Source organism: Bufo gargarizans, chromosome 3 (genome assembly GCF_014858855.1).
Source record: "Bufo gargarizans isolate SCDJY-AF-19 chromosome 3, ASM1485885v1, whole genome shotgun sequence".
Lineage (NCBI taxonomy): Eukaryota > Metazoa > Chordata > Amphibia > Anura > Bufonidae > Bufo > Bufo gargarizans.
This window is the reverse complement of record NC_058082.1, coordinates 561,910,513-561,935,825: the sequence shown is the minus strand read 5'-3', so window position 1 is coordinate 561,935,825 and position 25,313 is coordinate 561,910,513. Positions and strand designations below refer to the sequence as shown.

Below are 25,313 nucleotides of genomic sequence, written 5' to 3'. Positions count from 1 at the left end.
TAGGCCTACCTACATTGTGGCATGTCCATGGTGCATATGCTGTTCACAGACCCCATGGACTTCTGGGCAGGCAGACTAGAACAGTGGCCCGAACTTCCATAGCACGCTATTTTCTTTCTTTCCCAGCCTACAGTGTCTTGAAGAGGGTTTCAGTGCCACAGGGGGCGTGATGACACCCAAACAGACCAAGTTGTCCACCACCAGTGTCCAAAACATCACTTTTGTCAAAATGAATAGAGCCTGGATCCATGAAGATTTTCCCACTCCTCCTTCTGAGGCAGATGAATAGATCTACTCTTGCTGGCGGTGCCCCATCTTTCCACTGTTGTTGTCTGTCTGGCTACCTGCCTCCAGTATGGCACTGCTGCGGCCTTCCAACCATAATGTTTTGTACTGCCGCTGCTGACTCCATCATGCCACTGCTGCGACCTGCCAACCATCATGTTTTGTATAGATGTATGGCTGCTGCCTCCATCATGCCACCTCCACCATCATGCAACTGCTGCGACCTTGCAACCAGCATCTAATGTACGGATGCTGCTTCCGCCACCATCATGCTCTTTATGGCTGCTGCTGCCTCCATTATTCCACTGCTACCATGATTCCACTGCTGCAGCCTGCCGACCATAATCTTCCTTAAAGCTGCTGCTGCCTCCATCATGCTGCTGCTTGCCTGCCAACATGTTCCATATGGCTGTTGCTGCAGCCGTCGCTGCCTCAGCTGCTGCTGCTCCTTGCTGCTAATCCCCTATTACCACCACCATTAACGCAAAGCATCTGCCACTACTACTACTATTACTACCCATAGACAGCCTTGTATGTTCCATGCTATGCTGCTTCTGCTGCCGCAGAATTCACTGTAAGGCAGGATGGTCTTGGCTGCTAGGGACCCAGGTTGCATTTTCGGAGTAAGGTATCAACGCAGATGTGAGTTCTCAGGAGCAGACGCAACCATGAACGAAGGAAAGCAAAAAGAATAATAAAACAAACTGGAGGCAAAACCAGGAGGATAAAGATACTACAGACAAATCAGCAGACAAGAGGTTAATCAGTAGAACAAGTCCAGGTCCAAACCTGGAGATTACAGATGTAGACAGATCAGTAAACGACAAATTAATCAGTGAAACTAGCCAAGATCAGTAAACAGATGGTAAACAATAAGGTAGAAAGTTCAGGGGCATGGCACAGAAACAGAAATGAGTCGGGACACAATACACACTTCTTGTACCTGTTGGAATACCCTAATAAACTGTAACTGATGGAGATAAGGACGTCATGTGAGTTTTTTTAGGTATACTTTAAAGCTTGATGTAGATCCACCGGCAGGAGATTCTGTTGCATTCCAGGAGTTTGTTGGTGAGGGACTTTGTGCTGTTCTTGTATTGTGACTAAGGTGCTGACTTAGGCTCCATTCACATGTCCGTGGTGTGTGGCGGATCCGCAACACACCCGCCCACCCCTATAAAAATGGCTATTCTTGTCCGCAAGCTGCGGACAAGAATAGGACATGTTCTAGCTTTTGCAGAGCTGCGGACCCGAAGATCAGGGTTGCGCTCCGTAAATGCGGATGCGGACAGCACACTGTGTGCTGTCCGCATCCATTCCGTCCCCATAGAAAATGAATGGGTCCGCACCCGTTCCACAAAATTTCGGAACGGATGCGGCAACTCCCATCATGCCAGCACAGCCAAAGGCTGTCCAGGCATGCTGGGAGTTGTAGTTTTGCAACAGCTGGAGGCACACTGGTTGGGAAACACTGCCTTAGACAGTACCTAAGGTAAATGCCTTTCCTGCACCTCTGATTGGATGCTGAGCTTGAACCATCAGTGTCCCAAGTTTCTGATTGGCCAACCAGCTAGAGGTTGACTGGTCAGCATAGCAACCTTAAAAAGAGCCTGTCATCAACTTTATGCCCCCCATACTAACGACAGCATAAAGTTGAGACATGCGAGTTGATTTCAGCGGTCTGCATTTATAAGTTAAGAGTAAGGCCCCTTTCACACGGGCGAGTATTCCGCGCGGGTGCGATGCGTGAGTTAAACGCATTGCACCCGCAGTGAATACCGACCCATTTCATTTCTATGGGGCTGTTCACATGAGCGGTGATTTTCACGCATCACTTGTGCGTTGCGTGAAAATCGCAGCATGCTCTATATTCTGCGTTTTTCACGTAACGCAGGCCCCATAGAAATAAATGGGGTTGTGTGAAAATCGCAAGCAAGTGCGGATGCGGTGCGATTTTCACGCACGGTTGCTAGGAGACGATCGGGATGGAGACCCGATCATTATTATTTTCCCTTATAACATGGTTATAAGGGAAAATAATAGCATTCTGAATACAGAATGCATAGTAAAATAGCGCTGGAGGGGTTAAAATAATTAAAAAATAATTTAACTCCTCTTAGTCCACTTGTTCGCAGTACAGTACTTCCTTTTTGTGGAACTTAGACTTTCTGTTTGGAACATATGGTACTTTCTTTTGGTGGAACACAGACTTCCTGCATTTGGGACACAAGGTACTTCCTGCCTGTGGAACACAGATTTCCTGCATTTGGAACACATGGTACTTCCTGTGTTTGGAACACATGGTACTTCCTGTCTTTGGAACACATGGTACTTCCTGTCTTTGGAACACATGGTACTTCCTGTCTTTGGAACACATGGTACTTCCTGTCTTTGGAACACATGGTACTTCCTGTCTTTGGAACACATGGTACTTCCTGTCTTTGGAACACATGGTACTTCCTGTCTTTGGAACACATGGTACTTCCCATTTGTGTGACACAAGTCTCTTCTTGTAGCCAGACAGTGTTTAATCAATACATTTTACTCCCAGTCAGTCATTATGGGATGTAATTATAATGTTCCCTTTAATGTCTGATGAAGCCAGGAGCTCTTACTCCCTAAAACGTGTTACAAGGACTTTTATTATAAACCTGTATATTCAGTAATTAGACCTTGGAGCTCTAGAACATTTGGAGGACTGGTGGTGGAGCATTGATTACGTATCGGGGGAAAATCATCTCCAATATGGATGATTAGGACAATTGACCTGTGTTGTGCTGTGTACGGTAAGTCGCCATATCTAATGGTTTTCTATCCGTAACTGGTGATGTCTTAGCTTCATTTTGTCTCTGAGCCCTGGATTATTTTTGTTCATATTTATATATCTCAATCACAGCATCACCTCCATCATCTGCTATCAGTGCACCTTTATAACTCCCAACAGGGAGACACTGAGCTTCATGTAAGATGGGAGCCTCCATTCAATCCACATGGTTTTCCCTAGAATGCAGGACTTTTACTTCTAAAATTTTCTTTGCTGGTTTGAATGTACAATATTTTTGTGGGACAACTCCTTTAAGGGGTAAATACCTATATTCTTGTATGTGTGTTAAATTGTGAATAGAATGACGTAAAAGGACAATTATGGAGAGCCTGTAGTATGCCGAGTACATGTACGCAGTATTGTAGTCGAGAGGAAGTCCCTGTGGGTTTCTGGGAAACATATTATAATTAGCTTTCCTAAACCTGTCTGATGGCAGCAAATGTTACACATAATAATTAGCATATATTTTCCACAAAAATTAAGAGAAGTGTTGCTTAGCCTCACGTATATCAACTGGTCTCCATAACAGAAGTAATGATGAGCGGCATAGGCAATATTCGTTTTCGCGATATTTCACTAATTTTCCGCATAATATTTGCAATAAATTCACGAATCCTAGTGATCTCCAGTCATTATTTTTGCAATTACGCAAATCGGCACTAATGATGCGCATATTTTTTGCGCAAATCATGCAACTTCACATTTTAGCAGGTTTTGTTGTGAACTTGTGACATCACAGCGCTATGTCTGTAGCTTGTATGTATGGACAGCAGAGAAACAGTAATCCCTATCACACTACCTAACACCCTGCACTGGAACCTATCAGCTACACTATATCACTATCTATCCTACACTGACTATCTCCCACTAACTATCTGTATTATATATGTAAAAGGGGGTATTCATTATTATTTTGTGTTAATATTAATAATTCATATTCATAAATAGGCATGAGTCGTCTATTGATAACTCTGTCTATTTATATTATAAATTACTAACTAACTTCTTGCACTTACTTTGAACTGAACTATCAATCAGGTGTTATGGTGGCACTGCAAGAGATAATATATGCAGGCCAGGGATATCAATGTTGGCGAAGAGTATTGCAGGGGTTAATGCAGGGCAGGGGATATTGTATAGCAGGGGTTATTGGAGATGGATTGGTGGCAGTGGGAAAGGGTTAATGATACAGGGTTATGGCAAGGTAGGGGTAAATGCAGGGTACAGGGGTTAATGATGCTCAGCCAATGTTCATAGTCTCTGTTTCAGGAGGGGCTGCTCAGCTCATCCCAGGTCCACTCTTCCTCTGTTTGTGGTGAGGAGCTCTCCTCCCCTCGTCCCCAATGCTGGACTATTTATCTATCATAAGTAGGGGGGAAGGTGTTTGGCCATGGGGCAGAGGTGTGGATAACCCATGCTTATTTGGGGTCTTGTCTTTGGTTAGGAAGCCCCTGCTGACAAAAGGTGCCAGACAGTCTGCAATCTCCTGTCCTGAGGTGACCAGCAAACGGGCCCATCCTCGTTAGCATCTCTGTGCTAACTACCCCAAGGAGCAGTTTGGCTGTTTCCCAGGTACTAGGCAGACAGCTCGACTCTCTATGCAGCCTTAAATCAATTACCCCCAACATGGCTGCTGGCCTTGTAACAGCTGTTATAAACCTAACAATGCAAGCCGCGGCCTACAGGCTAAACGTGGGCCTGTATAAGAGATGATAGGCAATATTTAATACAATTCCCTCTGCATATATATACATATACATATCCCACTTGGCCATTCAGGGCCAATATATATACATACAGATATAGATATATACTAGTGTTGGGAGAGCATGCTCGGCCGAACACTAATTTTACTCGAGCATCGCGATGCTCCTCCCCGCACGTTTTTTGGCTGCTACACAGCCAATAAACCTTCAGGGAAGTCATGCCACTCACTGTAATGCCGTAGCCATGTTGGCTACTGGCATTACAGTGATCGGCTGGCCGAAACGCGTCATCGGGTGCTATATAGCACCCAATGACACTTGTTCAGCTCAGTCTTAGTCAGGGAGAGCTGTGCTGAAGAAGGGACAGATAGTGTAGGGAGTGGAATACTAATATTTTAGGGAAAAAACTTGTTAGAGACCCAAAAGTCATTTTAAGGACTATTGTTGTATCTGGCAGCACTATAATTATTAGCGCAACCTGCGCTTAATTGCGTAGAATTGTTAGTGCCGCTTCTGATAGTCACATAACCTCTGCTACATCTTTTATTTTACATTTGCATAGCCTAAATATCTGTGACACTCAGCGCAATCGTTTGGCCACTGGTGACAGCGACATTACCAGCGCCACATCTCCTGTATAATGTTTGCGCATCCTAAATATTCATTCAGTGTAATTTTTTATTAGCCGGTGGTGACAGCGAAATTACTTGCGCTACATCTCCTGTTTTAACGTGTGCGCATCCTAAAAATATCTGTGACATTCTGTGTGCTTTTTTGCGCATACACTTACAAAACCTGCGCTACTGTACGTGTGACATACTTGCAAGCATATATACAATTTAATATGCGCAAGGCGAGCAGTAGTGTTGGGCGAGCATGCTGGCGGTGTTCGGCAGAATACTGCTTGTGCTCGAGCGCAATGCTAGAGTCTCCTCCCCGCACGTGTGTTGGCTGCTACGCAGCCAATAAACGTACAGGTAAGTGCTGCCATTCACTGTAATACCGTAGCCATGTTGGTTACTGGCATTACAGTGATTGGCTGGCCAGAACGCGTCATCGGGTGCTATATAGCACCCGATGACACGTGTTCGGCTCAGTCTTAGTCAGGGAGAGCTGTGCTGAAGAAGGGACAGATAGTGTAGGGAGTGGAATAGTAATATTTTAGTGAAAAAACTTGTTAGAGACCCAAAAGTCCTTTTAAGGACTATTGTTGTATCTGGCAGCACTATTATTATTAGCGCAACCTGCGCTAAATTGCGTGCAATTGTTAGTGTCGTTTCTGATAGTGACATAACCTCTGCTACATCTATTATTTTACATATGCACAGCCTAAATATCTGTGACATTTTTTATTAGCCGGTGGTGACAGTGACATTACTTGCACTATACCTCCTGTATAACGTTTGTGAATCCTAAATATCAGTGTAATTTTTTATTAGGGGTTGGTGATAGCGACATTATCTGCGCTACATCTCCTGTTTAACGTGTGCACATCCTAAAAATATCTGTGACTTTTTATGTAGTTTATTTGCACATACACTTACAAAACCTGCGCTACTGTACTCTGTGACATACTTGCAAGCATATATAGACCATTTAATATGCGCAAGGCGAGCAGTAGGGGGCAGGGGAAGTGGCCATGGTGCCGTGGCCCTGGCGCGGTGAAACTGTGCCTGCTGCCAGAGCACAAGAAACACACTCTTTCACGATACCTAGCTTCATGTCCCAGTTTGCAGGGCGGCGCAGGACATCAATCCCGAAGTCAGAGCAGTGCGACCAGGTGGTCGGTTGGATTGCAGCAGATAATGCTTCCAGTCGGTTAAGCACCACCCTGATCTTCCACAAAGTCAAGTCTCAGTAGCCAAGAGTCTGGTCAACAGAATCCTCACCATGATACTCCTTCTGCCCACCATGTAGAGTCTTGGCAAACAAGTGATCCCACACTCTGATATTCCAAGGAGCTCTATTCATCACCATTCCTTAATTTGGGCCTCTCGCCAAGCCGCTTGAAGAGGGACATAAGGAGATCTTGTGCACTGATTCCCAAACTCTTGAGCATCCACAGTCACAAGAAGATGACGGTGGGGAACGGCAATTAGTGTTTCACAAGGTGGATGATGATGATGAGACACAGTTGCCAATAAGTCCATGGCAATTAGTGTATCAAGAGGTTCATAATGAGGATGAGACACAGTTGTCAATAACAGAGGTTGTTATTAGGTCAACAAGTCAGGAGGATGACCAGAGTGAGGAAGTGGAAGAGGAGGTGGTGGACGATTAAGTCACTGACCCAACATGGGAAGGTGGCAAGCTGAGCAAGGACAGCAGTACAGGGAGGAGGGATCCGCAACACCGCAACAGGCTGGAAGAGGCAGTGGGGTGGCAAAAGGAAAAAGGCGGGCCACACCAAACAGGCCTGCAACTGTTCCCCGGGTCACGCCTTTGCTGAAATCTCCCTTGCCAAGCGGTAGGTGTTCCGCAGTCTGGCGCTTTTTGAGGAAAGTGTGGACAACAAAAGAATTATAGTTTAAAACCTGAGCCATGCAAAAATTTGCAGGGACGTGAACACTAGCAATCTCACCACCACCAGCATGATCCGCCACATGGCATCAAAGCACCCTAATAGGTGGGCCGAATGCCTGGGTCCACAAGCAGTGTCTGTGGGTCACACCACTGCCTCCTCTTCCCGTGTGTTACGTGCTGACCAATCCCCTGTCCAAGACGCAGGCCCGGGTTCCTCCCGCCATGCACCTTGACCTTCGCAAGCACCATCAGCTAGCACATCCACTTCTGTGTCCCTTTCCAAATTGCTGGCCCTGGAAATGTTGCCATGTAGGCTTATGGACACTGAGGATTTCCGCAGCCTGGTGGCGGTGGCCGTCTCGCGTTACTTTGTCCCCAGCCAGTAATATTTTTCACGGTGTGCAGTCCCAGTCTTACAATAGCATGTGTCCCGTAACATCACCCATGCCCTGACCAACGCAGTTATTGGGAAGGTCCACTTCGACTGACGACTGACATATGGACAAGTGCTTTTGGCCAGGGACTAGTGTTGATCAAGCACCACAGTGCTCAGGTCCTCTAGCCAAGCACATCGGGATGCTCGGGTGCTCTACCGAGCACCTGTGTATAATTGAAGTCAATGGGAGAACCCGAGCATTAAACCAGGCACCCCCTGCTCTGAAGAGGGGAGGATGCCTGGTTCATAGGAAAAGTTAAGAAATTGATGAAAGTACCACCGAAATGGTTCGGGAACAGCATGAGGAGGATGTCTGGATGCATCTTGGACTCCCATGGCGCTGCTGGGAGCGATGTTGTCCAAGTAGTATGCCACTTTTACAGACTGACAATAATATGCACAAAACCAAAGGTAAATTAAACTTTAGAGGCAAAAATGGTAGGAAATTCTTTCCTTTATATTTACTTGTATATAAAGTGCAACTTCTGCCAAAAATTTAGTTGGTTTTCGGAACTGGGGCCACCTCAGCTCCCCTAGCTTAAACCCCCTTAATGACCAGACCACTTTTTACAATTCTGCACTACACTACTTTCACGGTTTATTGCTCGGTCATACAACTTACCACCCAAATTAATTTTACCTCCTTTTCTTCTCACTAATAGAGCTTTCATTTGGTGGTATTTAATTGCTGCTGACATTTTTACATTTTTTGATATTAATCGAAATTGACCGAAATTTTGGCCAAAAAATTAATTTTCACTTTCGGTTGTAAAATTTTTCTAATAAAACTACATTTCTATATACATTTTTCTCTAAATGCATTGTTCTACGTGTCTTTGATTAAAAAAAAATGCAATAAGTGTATATTTATTTGTTTGGGTAAAAGTTATAGTGTTTACAAACTATGGTGCAAAAATGTGAATTTCCGCATTTTGAAGCAGCTCTGACTTTCTGAGCACCTGTCATGTTTCCTGAGGTTCTACAATGCCCAGACAGTAGAAACACCCCACAAATGACCCCATTTCGTAAAGTAGACACCCTAAGGTATTCGCTGATGGGCATAGTGAGTTCATGGAAGTTTTTATTTTTTGTCACAAGTTAGCGGAAAATGATTTTTATTTTTTATTTTTTACAAAGTCTCATATTCCACTTGCTTGTGACAAAAAATAAAATTTTACATGAACTAACCATACCCCTCATGGAATACCTTGGGGTGTCTTCTTTTCAAAATGGGGTCACATGTGGGGTATTTATACTGCCCTGGCATTTTAGGGGCCCTAAAGCGTGAGAAGTAGTTTGGAATCCAAATGCATAAAAATGCCCTGGGAAATCCTGAAAGTACTCATTGGAATTTGGGCCCCTTTGCGCACCTAGGCTGCAAAAAAGTGTCACACATGTGGTATGGCCGTACTCAGAAAAAGTAGGGCAATGTGTTTTGGGGTGTATTTTTACATATACCCATGTTGGGTTAGAGAAATATCTCTCTAAATGTCAACTTTTCCCTTTTTTTTTTTTAATACAAAGTTGTAATTTGAGATATTTCTCACACAAAGTTTGGGTATATGTAAAAATACACCCTAAAACACATTTCCCTACTGCTCCCGAGTACGGCGATACCACATGTGTGACACTTTTTTGCATCCTAGGTGCGCAAAGGGGACCAAATTCCTTTTTAGGAGGGCATTTTTAGACATTTGGATTCCAGACTTCTTCTCACGCTTTAGGGCCCCTAAAATGCCAGGGCAGTATAAATACCCCACATGTGACCCCATTTCGGAAAGAAGACACCCCAAGGTATTCCGTGAGGGGCATGGCGAGTTCATAGAAAAAAATTTTTGGGCACAAGTTAGCGGAAAATGATTTTTGTTTTGTTTTTTCTCACAAAGTCTCCCTTTCCGCTAACTTGTGACAAAAAGTTCAATCTTTCATGGACTCAATATGCCCCTCAGCGAATACCTTGGGGTGTCTACTTTCCAAAATGGGGTCATTTGTGGGGTATTTATACTGCCCTGGCATTTTAGGGGCCCTAAAGCGTGAGAAGAAGTCTGGAATATAAATGTCTAAAAAATTTTACGCATTTGGATTCTGTGAGGGGTATGGTGAGTTCATGTGAGATTTTATTTTTTGTCACAAGTTAGTGGAATATGAAACTTTGTAAGAAAAAACATAAAAACAAATCAATTTCCACTAACTTGTGAAAAAAAAAAGTCTTCTATGAACTCACCATGCCACTCAAAAGTGGTCTTTTATAGCAGCGATCAGAAAAAAAAATTCTGTCACTGCGGTGGGACGGACGGAACGCAGGTGTGCACACAAGATCAGGCCTGATCGGGCGAACACTGCGTTTTTTGTAGAGCCTATAGAACATGTCCTATTCTTGTCCGCAATTGCGGACAAGAAAAGGCATTTTCTATATAGTTCTGGCAATGTGCGGATCCGCAAAATGCAGAAAGTACATTGCCGGTGTCCGTGTTTTGTGGATCCTTGGATCCACAAAACACATACGGACGTCTGATTGGAGCCTTACAGGGGGGTGATCAGGGAGTCTGAATGGGGTAATCACACCCCTGTCATTGATAAACCCCCCTGTAAGGCTCCATTCAGACGTCCGTATGTGTTTTGCGGATCCGCGGATCCTTGGATCCGCAAAGCACATACGGACGTCTGAATGGAGCCTCACAGGGGGTGATCAATGACAGGGGGGTGATCAGGGAGTCTATATGGGGTGATCAGGGGTTAATAAGTGACAGGGGGGGGTGTAGTGTAGTGTGGTGATTGGTGCTACTTATTACAGAGCTGCCTGTGTCCTCTGGTGGTCGATCCAAGCAAAGGGACCACAAGAGGACCAGGTAGCAGGTATATTAGACGCTGTTTTCAAAACAGCATCTAATATACCTTTTTGGGGTTAAAAAAATCGCATCTACAGCCTGCCAGCAAATGATCGCCGCTGGCAGGCTGTAGATGCACTCGTTTACATCTGGATCCTGTGAACGTGCGCTCCTGTGTGCGCGCGTTCACAGGAAATCTCGCGTCTAGCGAGAGGACGCGCCGGCACGTCCAGGAGGGATAACAGGGCCACCGCCAGGACGCAATCCTGCGTGCGGCGGTCCTGAGGCGGTTAAGAGGGACGTCCGGTGGCATCCGTATTGCGCCGCTAGAGGTGTAATTCTTGGACCGGCGCAAGACGAACCACAGGAAAGCATTTGCCAAGAATGTTTTCATTAATCAACAATATAAGTTGGAGGTTTGAAGACGATCCGGCAGCGTTATTCCCATTACCCGCCGAGCAGCTTTTGGGAAACCGAAGTCTTTGGGTTCTGGGAGGAGTATGGTTTCAAAGCTGAAACTTAAACTAATTGACGGAAGGGCACCACCAGGAGTGGAGCCTGCGGATTAATTTGACTTAACACGGGAAAACCTCACCCGGCCCAGACACGAAAACGATAAAAAGATTGATAGCTCTTTCTTGATTCTGTGGGTGGTGGTGCATGGCCGTTCTGAGTGGGTGGAGCGATTTGTCTGGTTAATTCCAATAACGAACGAGATTCCTCCATGCTAACTAGTTACATGACCCCCGGTGGTGAGGATTGTGTTGACCAGACTCTTGGATAGTGAAACTGACCCTGTAAAAGATTGTGGGCGAGGGCCTGCTGCCATTTAGTTGACTCTAAATAACTTCTGGCTGATCGCACGTCCCCTGACGTCGACGATCCATTAGGATGTCTGCCCTATAAACTTTTAATGTTTTTTTTTTTTGTGCCTACCATGGTGACCACAGGTAATGGGAAATCGGGGTTTGATTTCAGAGAGGGAGCCTGAGAAATGGCTACGGCTACCACTTCCAAGCAAGGCAGCTGAGGGCGCACAAATTACCCACTCCCGACTCGGGGAGGTAGCATCATAAAATAACAATTCAGGACTCTTTATAGGCCCTGTCATTGGATTGAGTAATAAAAAATTACAGGGAATGTCATAGGTATTTAGGATAAGGAAATGTTATACAGGAGAGGTACCACAGGTAATGACCATGTTTTCAGCATCAACGGCAAAAGTACACTGTATCTCACAGATATGGGAGGGCCTGCAGGTGAGCTGACCATTGAAAACATTATAGGCGAGGGCCTGCTGCCGCTTTGTTGATTCTAAATAACTTCTGGGTGATTGTACGTCCCTGTGACGTCGACGATCCATTTGGATGTCTTCCCTATCAACTTTGGAGAAATTTTTCCACAAGGACCTTCTGGTATAGCATTGTTTTGTCCTCTCCACCAGAGGAATTGGAGATGAGAATTTCTCTTTGTAGCGGGGGTCGAGAAGAGTTAACAACCAGTAATCTGTGGTGTCTAAAATGCGTATAACGCGTGGGTCGCGGGAAAGGCAGCCTAACATCTGAAGTAAGCCATGTGTGCCAGAGTACCAACAGGCAAGACTTCGCTGTCATCATATGGAGGTGAGCTGACCCTGTAAAAGATTGTAGGTGAGAGCATGCAGGTGAGCTAACGCTCTAAAAAATTGTAGGTGAGGGCCTGCAGGTGAGGTGACCCTGTAAAACATTATATTCAAATTTTCTGCAGGTGAGCTGACCCTGTAAAACATTATATGCGAGGGCCTGCAGGTGAGCTGACCCTCTAAAAAATTGTAGGTGAGGGCCTGCAGGTGAGCTGACCCTGTAAAACAGTGTATGCGAGGGCCTGCTGGTGAGCTGACCCTGTAAAACAGTGTATGCGAGGGCCTGCTGGTGAGCTGACCCTGTAAAACATTGTATGCGAGGGCCTGCTGGTGAGCTGACCCTGTAAAACATTGTATGCGAGGGCCTGCAGGTGAGCTGAACCTCTAAAAAAAATTGTAGGTGAGGGCCTGCTGGTGAGCTGACCCTCTTAAAAATTATATGCGAGGGCATATATGTGAGGGCATTATATGCTACGATTAAGCATGTTGATATGATGGAAGAGGAGGAGGAGGAAGATTCAACCATATACCCTTTTTTGTGGTGGAAGGGATGCATGGGAATACAGTGTATTGAGTACATTATAAACAACACATTTAAAGTGCCAGCTCAGCTTTCCTCTGGTGGAGTCAAGAAGTAAGGAGCAATCCAGGCCTTGTTCATTTTTATAAGAGTCAACCTGTCAGCATTTTCAGTTGACAGGTGGATACACTTATGTGTTATAATGCAACCAGCAGCACTAAATACCCGCTCAGACAAAATTCTGGCGGCAGGGCAGGCCAGCACCTCCAAGGTGTAGAGCGCCAATTCGTGCCACGTGTTAAGCTTGGGCACCCAATAGCTGTAAGGCACTGAGGGATCATTGAGGATTCTGACACGGTCTGCTATGTACTCCTTCACCATCTTCCAAAATGTTTGCCTCCTTGTGACACTAGGCCGCGCATCAAGGTGAGGGTGCTGGAGGGGTGTCATGAAACTGTCCCAGGCTTTAGAGAGTGTTGCCCTGCCTCTGTTCAAACTGCTGTGTGTTCCCCTTTTCTCCCCTCCACGGTTGGCCAAGGAAGTACGGACTCTGCCGCCAATGTTGTCAGATGGTCATTTTTGGAGCAAATTTGCTCGTCCTCTCCACCAGAGGAATAAGAAGTTCTCTTTGTAGCGGGGGTCCAGAAGAGTGAACACCCAGTAATCCGTGTTGTGTAAAATGCGTATAACGCACGGGTATTGGGAAAGGCAGCCTAACATGAAGTCAGCCATGTGTGCCAGACTACCAACAGGCAAGACTTCACTGTCATCATCAGGAGGATGACTCTCAATCTCCTTTTCCTCCTCTTCTGTCCTCCCATGCTGACCTGATGAAATTAAACTTCCATGGGTACTACTCTCTGTAGTGGAGGTAACCATCTCCTGCTCCTCCTCCTCCTCTTCATTGTCCAATTCGCACTGACAAGACGAACTGAGGGTGGTCTGGCTATCACCCTGTGTAATGTCGTTGTCTTCCCCCATTTCCACCTCTTCCACATTCAAAGCATCGACCTTAATTGTGAGCAGTGAGTGTTTGAGTAGACACAGAAGTGGGATGGTTACACTGATAATAGTGTTAACGCTGCTTACCATCTGTGTTGATTCGTCAAAGTTTCTTAAAACCTCACAGAGGTCAGACATCCATGCCCACTCCTCACTTGTGAAGAGCGGAAGCAGACTTGAAAGGCGACGACCATGTTGCAGATGGTATTCCACTACTGCCATCTACTGCTCATAAAGCCTGGCCAACATGTGGAACGTCGAGTTCCAGCGCGTGCTCGCGTCGCACAACAGCCAGTGACCTGGCAATTTTAAACGCTGCTGCAGCGTTGACAGGCCGGCTGAAGCTGACGATGATTTGCGGAAATGTGCATACATGCGGCACACCTTCACCAGTAGCTCAGGCAAATTGGGGTAGTTTTTGAGAAACCACTGAACCACTAAGTTAAAGACGTGGGCTAGGCATGGGATGTGTGTGAGCTTGCTGAGCTCCAAAGTTGCCACCAAGTTACGGCCATTATCGGACACAACCATGCCCGGTTGTAGGTTAAGTGGTGAGAGCCACAGCCCTTGACTTCTCTACTCCACCAGAGGAAAGCGGCTGAACATAAAGGCACTCTAAATGTGGCCTTTATGGTGTATTGAATACACTGTATTCCCATGCACCCCTTCCACCACTAAAAAGGGTATATGGTTTACCCTCCCTTTTCTCTTCCTCCTCCTCAATCATATCAACATGCTGATTAGGCTGCCCTCGCTCCTAATGTTTTAGAGGGTCAGCTCAGCAGCGGGCCCTCAACCATAATGTTTTTGAGGGTTAACAGCAGGCCCTCACCCATGAGGTTTTTGAGGGTCACCAGCAGGCCCTAGCCCACAATGTTTTTGAGGGTCACCACCAGGCCCTCGCCCCTAATGTTTTAGATGGCCAGAACAGCAGAAAGCACTCACCCCTAATGTTTTAGAGGGCCAGCTCAGCAGCAGACCCTCACCCCTAATTTTTTAGATAGTCAGCTCTGCAGCACGCCCTCTCCCATAATGTTTTAGATGGTCAGCTCGGCAGCAGGCCCTAGCCCCTAATGTTTTAAATAGTAATATCAGCAGCAGGCACTCTCCCATAATATTTTAGAGGGGCAGCTCAGCAGCAGACCCTCACCCCTAATTATTTGGAGGGGCAGCTCAGCAGCAGACCCTTACCCCTAATGTTTTAGAGGGTCAGCTCAGCAGCAGACCCTCACCTCTAATGTTTTAAATGGTCACCAGCAGGCCCTTGCTCCTAATGTTGTTGAGGGTCACCAGCAGGCCATCAATCATAATTTTTCAAGGGTGTGTATGATCCCCTCTTTTTTGTGTAATAAAGGGTGCATTGGAGTGCCGGTACCTTGTAATTTTTGGCAGCCCTTTCACTTAGATGCAAGTAAGAGAGAAACCGGGCGGCACAGCTCCACACTCCTTGTTAACCCCTATGTACCGATCGTTCAAACACTGACGTCTAGCGCACCATCTCATCTAAAACTGCATCTCTGTGGTGCAACGCCACTCCAAACAGGCAATCACACATTCCAATGTAAAGGCAGATAATAAGGCGGCACTCACCCAGCAGTGATACATAAAATGATCCTTTATTTCATCCGGGATACAAGTAACAAATATAAGCAGAGTTGACAGGGTGGACAGCGAATCTTCCATGCATAGCCCTATCACTTAGTGCATAGGCTTTATGAGTGTAGGTGTCCCACTACCCGAACAATTGTACCACAATGTGAATGAGACCCTCCTTTATGTGATATACAGGTCGTATCGAAGTGGTTCCTCCTTGTACTTTTTGGCAGCACTTGCACTTTATATACAAGTAAATATACAGGAAAGAATTTTAGAAATTTTACTCTAAAATCGATTTTATCTTTGGTTTTGTGCGTATTATTGTCAGTCTGCAAAAGTGGCGTAATACTCGGACAACATCGTTCCCAGCAGCTACCTGGGAGTCCAAGATGAATCAAGACATCCTCCCCATGCTGTTCCCGAACCATTTCAGTGGTGTTTCCATCAATTTCAGACCTTTTCCTGTGTACCAGACACCATCCCCTCTTCAGAGCAGGGGGTGCCTGGTTTAATGTTCGGGTTCTCCCATAGACTTCCACTGTGCTCAGTAGAGCACCCAAGCATCCCGAGGTGTTCTACTCGAGTACCCAAGCACTTTGGTGCTCGACCAACACTAATATATACGCCTACCTGGCACTTCCCTCTACAATATATATGAGCTAACTATCTAATGTAATTGGATAAGGAATAGGATCCAGATGAAAGCACAGAGCACAGCAATGTCACTGCTCTCTTTTTCAGAACTGCAGAAAATGGCTGCTGGGGAGGTTCTAATATAGTAAAGGGGTATGCAACTTTCCTATTGGTTGCTAGGGATGTTGCTAAGCTCTAACAAAGATATTACAGCCTTCTCATTGGCCCACAAGCAAGGAGGCAGGTTAGTGATGGGAAAAAAAATCTAGAATATTTGCAATTGCAAATATATAGCATTATGTTCTACATCTTCGGAAATTCTCGAAGTGCAGATATTACACTAAACAGAAATAGTACCTACCAAGAGTTTCCCTTGAAAAGCTGTTCTCATATGCTTTACTCTGATACAGGGGTTTTGTCCTGAAAGAGCTAGTTGCAGATGTGAAGCTGGCTTAGCTATTTTTCTAGCTTTGCTACATAGGCATGTTTGAAGGGGAGAAACGCATCTTTGCCAATCCACTATGTGAAAATAGAGAAAAAGAATTGCGAACTTGAAACGAACTGAATCCTGCCCGGTTATCTCATCTTTAATATATATATATATTCCTCCAAATGTATGTTAGCACTAAGTCTTCCGTGTTCCTTAGATACAGGACTCGTAAAGGTAAAGTTCTGTTTGAAAGACAATAGTCATTTTCATTAATGACCTACCAAGGATGGACGAGGACAGAAAGCACATGACTGCGAGGATATTAGACCTCACCCTGAAGATCATCTACCTGATAACTGGAGAGGTGAGAGTCTCACATGACATCACTCTTATTTCTATAAATAATACAGGGAAATGACTGGAAAGGTGAAGGACTCTTAGATTACATGTAGTGATCGGTGTCTCCCCATACACAGGATTACACAGTAGTGAAGAAGTCGTCTGATGAGTGTGTGACACCCCATGTGTCCAGGACCGCAGGAGCCATCACCGAACCTACACCTCATTCATTGATACATGAGCAGAAGTATCCTAGAACTTACCACCAGGATCATTGAGCTGCTGACCGGAGAGGTGAGCACTGCTGGGAATGCTGGGACATTATACAATAACGCCAAGGAGATGTCTGGAGGATTACTGTATGATTGTGTGTGTCAGGTTCCTATAAGGTGTCAGGATGTCACTGTCTATTTCTCCATGGAGGAGTGGGAGTATGTAGAAGGACACAAGGATCTGTACAAGGACGTCATGATGAAAGATCACCAGCCCCTCACATTATCGGGTAAGAGGAGACCTTCCTTCATTATAGTGGAGACCAGGTTTGGGGATCACCTACATTCACCCATCATCTGATCATCACATACAGACAATGTACATGTGAAACTCGAAAAATTAGAATATTGTGCAAAGTTCATTTATTTCAGTAATGCAACTTAAAAGGTGAAACTAACATATGAGACTCATTACAGGCAAAGCGAGATATTTCAAGCCTTTATTTGTTCTAATTTGGATGATTATGGCTTACAGCTTATGAAACCCCAAAGTCTCAATTTTAGGTCCCCTTTGCTCAGGGGATATGGATTAATTAGCTGACTATAGTATGACACTTTGAGCCTAGAATATTGAACCTTTTCACAAAATTCAAATTTTAAGCTGCATTAATGTAATTCCTTTTAATTTGCTTTACTGAAAAAAATGGACTTTTGAACGATATAAAATTTATTGGGGGTTTCACCTGTATTCAGTCACTGGGTTTATTTCCTATAGATGAGTCCGGTAGGATAAATCCACCAGAGGTATGTCCCAGTCCTCTATATTCCCAGTATTGTCCTGAGGAAAAGCAAAATGTCCCACTGGATCATCAGGTGAGATTTCTACAAATTAAATATAGATTGTTGTAGTGACTCTATCTACTAGACTTCTCCTGCGAGGCAGTATATGTTCTATATCAGGGGCGCGCCACAGCACTGGACTACATCTCCTGCTCCCTAGCAGGAGCAGGTCGGGTCCCCTGTTGTGACAGCGGGAGAGCCGAGAAGACAGAAGGGGTTTATCAGCGCTTCTGTCTTCTCCTCAAGGAGCGCTATGCAGCTTAGACCCTGGCAATCATGTGATAGCCAGGTGTCTCGGGGGTAGAGGAGCGCAGAGCTGCAGGGTCAGTAGACGCTGATCAGCTCTGCCTTGTACAATGCCCCCCCAGCAGGCTGGTTTCTCCTGGGCTCCTTTTAGATGCTCCAGTTACAGTGGAAATAATGCAAAAAAGTCTGTGTCCCAAAGTCATTTCAAAGCACCTTTTGGGATCAAATTATGTGCCAAATATTTATATATATATATATGTGTGTGTAAAAAATAAAAATAAAATTGAAAACACAATGAAAAAAGTAGAAGAAAGTAGTAGAAAGTCAAAGAAAAACATAAAAAGGAAAATAAAATTCTTCACTGTTCCCCAACAGTCTTTTTATGACCTTTTGGGGGACATATTATGTGACAAAAATACATTTAAAAAAAAATAAGTAATAAAGTGATTATAAAAAAAATGACAAAATAAATAAAGGAAAAAAAAAAAAAGGGAAATGTGCAAAATAAAAGTCTGTGTCCCCAAAAGTTCTTTTTGTAGCAGAAATATATTTGAAAATATTAGTTAATAAAAGTAAAAAGAAAAATAAAAAATAATAAAATGCATAAAAGAAAAAAATGCCCACACCAACCAAAACTATCACCACCCTATTCACGTGAAACTATACATATTATACAATAAAACGATCCAACACAAAATAGGGAACTAATTATAATAATTTACATACTTAAACAAAATTTTCTTTTTGAAATACTTTTTGTAATTTGCATACTTAAATAAAATTTACTTTTTGAAATACGTTTTGTACAGTTTTCCCTTAATAAAACAAAAAAAAAAAAATTTAAATGCCCTGTGTCATGTAATAAAAAAGCTGCAAAAACTATTTTGGTGGTCCAACAAATTAAAAAGTGGTACCTTGGAACCGAACCAGAGTTCGGGAAATGTTTTTTTTACAGTACAAATTCAGTTATGAAGTTACCATCGGAGCCAATACTGTACAAAGCTCCTGCTCCGTACAGAATTAGAACAAATTTTTATGTGAATCGACTTTGGATGTTTCAGCCGGTCGATTCGCTCATCCCTAGTGATGAGCACCGCTGTCCGCTCCAGGATCGGCTCAGATAATTTCATTCAGCAAAATGGCAAACGTTCCTGCTGATGGGTAAAAGACAGAGTCTCATTGTTGTGCTTCTCCTGAATCTTCTATCAGGGTCCAGCTCTTTGAACAGGTGGAAGAAGTTTCCTTGTACTTTCTTAATGCTAAAGGCATTTATGGTGGGAGGGAATCCAGATAATATTTGTAATCTGGACGTTATAAACAGAACAACTGATCTTATAAAAGAATGAAAGCCGATGTATGCACCTTGTGGGCTAAGAAACATCGGAGAGAGGACAGAAATTCAGAGCTAAAATAGATTAAATATTTAAGGGAGATTTATCAAACTGGTGTAAAGTAGAACTGGCTTAGTTGTTCATAGCAACCAATCAGATTCCGCCTTTCATTTTTTAAAGAAGCTGTGAAAAATGAAAGGTGGAATCTGATTGGTTGCTATGGGCAACTAAGCCAGTTTTACTTTACACCAGTTTGATAAATTCCCCCCTTAATTCCTGGAGAAAGTCATTCAGTGGGGATTAAAGCAATCCCTATCATTCCTTATGATGATCTCCTGGGAAGAAAGGGTCCGCTCCTGTAAAATTAATATGCAGAGTGACAACATAAAAGTCTAAAGACTTGATGTCATGGGCAGCCTACTCGGCGCTGGGACTTCCTATAGTTACAGCCCCCTCCCTCCTGGTATTAAACATTTGTTAAATCTCTTGTACTGTTCTGGAGATGACTGGGATTAAAAACAATTATATACAGGTATACTGGTAATTGGGTTTCTTCATAGTCTCCATGACAGCACCCATATTTCCCTCAGTCTGACATGTGCATAACAACGTCTACAGGGACATTGTAGGCCACCCTACACCACTCTGGCATTCCTATATTGGGAACCACTAACCACATCACTAAAAGGGAACTCTATGTCCTCGTTGCTGAAATGCAACTGCGTCACGACAAAAACTTTTATTCTTTTAACAACTTGATGTGGTGGCTTCGTGGGGAGTGATCCGCTGCAGATGATGATCATTAACCTCTCTGTGTCTTTCCTCTCCCTTCAGGATGTGGCAATGTCTGATGTGCTGTCCTGGAGACTTCCAAGAAACAAAGTTAACGGTACCTCAAGTCACCACCATTGTATGATATAACTAATCCTTTAAAACTCCCCATTAGTGAGGCTCTATACTTCATGTAAGATGTGAGTTTACACCTAGTTCTCATTTGTCTTCCCACATATTCCTCAGATACAAGCCTCTTACACGGAAAGTTTTCTTTCAATGACCCACCAAGAATGGACGAGGGCAGAAACGGCATGGCTGCAAGGATATTAGACCTCACCCTAGAGATCATCTACCTGATAACTGGTGAGGTGAGCGTCTCACATGACATCACACTTATCTCTATTAATAATACAGGTGACTGGAAAGGTGAAGTATTCTTAGAATACATGTAGTGATCTGTGTCTCCTCATACACAGGATTACACAGTAGTGAAAAAGTCATCTGGTGAGTGTGTGACACCCGGTGTGTCAGGAGAATGGAGCAGGGCCCCAGGAGCCATCACCGAGCCTCTACCTCATTCGTTGATGCATGAGCAGAAGATCCTAGAACATACTAACAGGATCACTGAGCTGCTGACCGGAGAGGTGAGCGCTGCTGGGAATGCTGGGATATTCTACAGTAACGCCAAGGAGCTCTCGAGGATGATTGTATGATTGTGTGTGTTAGGTTCCTATAAGGTGTCAGGATGTCGCTGTCTATTTCTCCATGGAGGAGTGGGAGTATTTAGAAAGATACAAGGATCTGTACAAGGATGCCATGATAAAGGATCACCAGCCCCTCACATCATCGGGTAAGAGGAGATCTTCTTTCAATATAGGGGAGACCAGGTTTGAGGATCACCTAGATTCACCCATCACATTCTGCAATGAGGGTATGATAAGTCTTCTCTAGTGTATTCAGTCACTGGCCCACATATACTAATGCCAATGCATCTAGACACTGTCATAAACTGTTAATTGGTCAATAACATTCTTGTGATAACAACTGTAGAGACATTTCTTCTTCCATCACGTGGTGGGACACTCACGTTTGGACATATGTCATATGAAACAATAACCTCCCCAACAGACACTGTCTAAGAATGGTCTTTAAGGTAACACCATCAAAGAAAGTCATAAGCCACAGCTAGGGGCATTATATTTCGCAAAACAACCCTGAGATACCTAATTTTTTGCATTTATTTTAAGCCGGCCACTTACATATTCAACCAAATTTGTATTCAATGAGAAGAGAGGAAAAAGCTTCTGCTAGAAACCACTGGTGGTGGTTTAGTTCTGTGGAGATCAAACGGATCAGGCAAAAATATTTCATATTCAGCCAAATATGTATTAAATGGGAAGGGAAGAAAAAGCTTCTGCTAGAAAACACTGGTGGTGGTTTAGCTCTGTAGAGATCAAACGGATCAGGCAAAAATATTCATTTAGTCCCATCCTTCTCTCCCCTGACATCATCTGTTTGGGAAGAAGTGGGAGCTCCCCCTATAGATTCCACCATTCTTGGTAGGTTTGTCCAGCAGTCCACTAAAGTGTATGAGGGTCTTTAGAAAGGAAGATCTCATCTAGAACATTATGATTATGATTATTACATGATTATTTTTGTAGAGTTCAGTGTCTAGGAGGGCAAACAAGGAGCTGCAAGAAAATCTGGTTGTGCATGACCATTGTGTTAGTGATCTTACTATGGAGGTATGTGGGAGCTTGGCTGTGAGTTGGACCTCAGCACCTTTTGGACTGTGTTCACACACTGTAGGTAGGTTAGCAGTATGACCCATGCCACACTGAGATACCTTTATGGGGTGCCTTGGGCTCCGATATGTTTCTGACTGGACTATATTGGCTAAAGTTTTAGTTTTTTAACATCAGCTTGAGGGTTTGGCCAGTTTTGTCAGTTGCATATTATTGTGGTGTACCTTTTGCAGTGATTTATTGACCATGAATTTGCAGGAAGTACATGACTCATTTTTTGGAACCCTTAGCTTAGGGCCACACTAAGACTTTTTTTAGTGCTACTGCGTTATCACATACAAATGATGGAATATCAATTATTTTGTTTCTTTTCCCAGGTGAAGACTCAATGAGAGGATCTGATTCACACCTCCCTGTATCTCCTTCCAATGATGTAGATGATAACTCATCTGAGATTGGCAAAACTAGAACTGGGCAAAGGATGGTTAACATTTTTGAATCTGGGAAGCCTTTGAAAAAAAACGATAGTCTTTCTACACATGAGAAAATTAACAAACATGTAAAGTCATCTGCATGTACAGAATGTAAAAAATCAAGTCTTGAGGCACATCAGAGGATACACACAGGGGAGAAGCCATTTTCATGTTCAGAATGCGGGAAATGTTTTAGTAGGAAATCCCATCTTGTTGAACATCAGAAAACTCACACAAGAAAGAAACCATTTTCATGCCCAGAATGTGAGAAATGTTTTAGTCAGAAAAAGAATCTTGTTGCACATCAGAGAAGTCACACCGGAGAGAAGCCATTTTCATGTCCTGCATGTGGGAAGTGCTTTATTCGGAATTCAAATCTTGTACAACATCAAATAACTCACAAAGGAAAGATGCCATTTACGTGCTCAGAATGTGGGAAGTGTTTTAGTCAGAAATCAAGTCTTTTGAAACATCTAAGAATTCACACAGGTGAGAAGCCATTTTCATGCCTAGAATGTGAGAAATGTTTTAGGCAGAAAGAGAATCTTGTTGCACATCAGAGAAGTCACACTGGAGAGAAGCCATTTTCATGTCCTGAATGTGGGAAGTGCTTTATTCGGAAAACAAATCTTGTACAACATCAAAAAACTCACAATGGAAAGGTGCCATTTAAGTGCTCAGAATGTGGGAAGTGTTTTAGTCGGAAATCGAGACTTTTAGAACATCTACTAATTCACACAGGGGAGAAGCCATATTCATGTTCAGAATGTGGGAAAAGTTTTAGTCACAAATCAAGTCTTTTAGAACATCAAAGAACTCATACAGGAGAGAATTCCTGTTTAGAATGTGGTAAATGGTTTAACCTTAAATCAAAGCTTGTTATACATCTAAGAATTCACACAGGAGAGAAGCCATTTTCATGCCCTGAATGTAGGAAGTGTTTTCGTCACAAATCAAGTCTTGTTATTCATCAGAGAATTCACACAGGGGAGAAACCAAATCTATGTCCAGAATGTGGGAAGTGTTTTAGACACAAATCAAGTCTTGTTATTCATCTGAGAACTCACACAGGGGAGAGGCCATATTCCTGTTCAGAATGTGGAAAAGGTTTTATCCATAAATCAGATCTTCTGAAACACCAGAAAATTCACACAGGAGAGAAGCCTAATTCATGTCATGAGTGTGGGAAAGGTTTTAACGATAAATCGGATCTTGTGAAACACCAAAAAATCCACACAGGAGAGAAGCCATATGCATGTACAGTATGCGGGAAATGTTTTTGTCAGAAATCGATACTTATCGACCACATAAGAGTTCACACAGGGGAGAGGCCATTTTCATGTACTGAATGTGAGAAGTGTTTTAGTCACAAATCAAGTCTTCTTGTTCATCTGAGAACTCATACAGGAGAGAAGCCATATTCATGTTCAGAATGTGGGAAATGTTTTAACCATAAATCAGATCTTGTGAAACACCGGAGAATTCACACAGGAGAGAAGACAAATTCATGTACAGAATGTGGGAAATTTTTTAATAACAAATCAGATCTTGTAAAACACCAGAGAATTCACACAGGAGAGAAGCCATATTCTTGTACAGAATGTGGGAAATGTTTTCGCCTGAGAGTGAAACTTATGGACCATGTAAGAACTCACACAGGAGAAAAGCCATATTTATGTACAGAATGTGGGAAATGTTTTCGCCAGAGTTCAAAACTTGTGAACCATGTAAGAATTCACAGAGCTCTGCTCCATTCACAGCAATAAAGACAAACTGCAATACCAGTCTTAAACTATGGACAGAAATCACTGTTTGCCTCCTCCCAAAAAAGATTAAAAAGTGATCAAAAAGACTTATGTACCACATTATGGAACCAATGAAAATTATAGCTTATTGTGCAAAATAACATGAGCATTGCATAAAGATAAAACAAGTTATGATTCTAAGAATATGTGACTTTAAGACAAATACTTTCTAAGTGTATAAAAAAATGAATAAATTTGGTGTCACTAGAAACAATGACCTGTTGAATAACGGTAATGGGTTATATATGCCACACAGTGGGTGGAGCAAATTTTTAATCGATAAATAAAATAACAGTGGTGAAATTGCTGTTCTTTTCAATTCCACTAGACAGAATTAATCAGTAAGTTGTATGAACCATAAAATGGTGCCATTTAAAGTTTCAGCTTGTCCTGCGGAAAACAAGTCTTCACATAGCTTGCTGATGCGTTGCCGATGGGTTGCATTGGCAGTCGAGGATAGGGTGGACACTTTCATAACCCTGAAAATGAAGACCTCATACCTGGGACAGTGAGGCAGGACACTACATTATACTATCTCACACTAACAAGGTACTCTTTTGTACGCTCACTAATTATATATAATATCACTGCCTGAAGAACGTATTTTAAAAGAAAATAATAAAGTGTTTATTAAACTCTGGTTAAAAAATGGGAAAGACTGTATATCACTTTCCGTGACTATCAGGCTTCCAGACTCAGGTGGTGAGTGTAGGAGTTTAATTGGATCCACCACACAACTTGAAATCTGGACTAGGTCCCTATCCAGCTAGCACATTGGTGCCAATAAATACTGGGCAGGGAATCAGGACACGGTTCTTATATTTGAACCAGGCACAGGTGCATTGCTTAAGCAGTCCTACCTAGCATGAATTGTAGAACAGTTTTGAGTGAGTACTAGGCAATTTGCCAAGGCAATCCACAAAATTGCTGTTATATATGTGAACGCTCACTCAGCTGTCCTCTACAGCCTACCCATACATGCAGCCACACACTGGGTCTCGGTATCAGACCGCATACACACTGGCAAGTCAGCTGTTGCGCTGCTTGGCACTTGATCTGCACCCTGCCTATAGAGCCGTGTCCTAATTGAAGATCACCGGCTCAACGCGTTTCACTATGGCACTGTACGCCACAAATCATCAGG

At 43.5% G+C, this 25,313-nt stretch overlaps 1 protein-coding gene across 7 annotated transcripts in view; it reads left to right on the top strand.

Annotated features, from left to right (window-relative positions):
• The window catches only part of LOC122930675 (zinc finger protein 420-like), a 43,574-nt gene extending 19,125 nt beyond the window's left edge, over nt 1–24,449 (top strand). For 3 of the 7 annotated variants that reach the window (XM_044284206.1, XM_044284205.1, XM_044284207.1), the window contains 7 exons: nt 17,122–17,245; nt 17,731–17,828; nt 20,207–20,282; nt 20,390–20,514; nt 20,623–20,790; nt 20,873–20,996; nt 22,269–24,449. In XM_044284206.1, the coding sequence (XP_044140141.1) occupies nt 17,122–17,245; nt 17,731–17,828; nt 20,207–20,282; nt 20,390–20,514; nt 20,623–20,790; nt 20,873–20,996; nt 22,269–24,130 (2,577 nt within the window). In that variant the 3' untranslated portion in view covers nt 24,131–24,449. Of the gene's footprint in view, nt 1–2,771; nt 3,072–16,621; nt 16,769–16,880; nt 17,038–17,121; nt 17,246–17,730; nt 17,829–20,206; nt 20,283–20,389; nt 20,515–20,622; nt 20,791–20,872; nt 20,997–22,268 lie in introns of those variants that run through there. The other 4 variants (XM_044284210.1, XM_044284209.1, XM_044284211.1 and 1 more) reach the window with 4 other exon arrangements.
• Nucleotides 24,450–25,313: the final 864 nt, after the last annotated feature.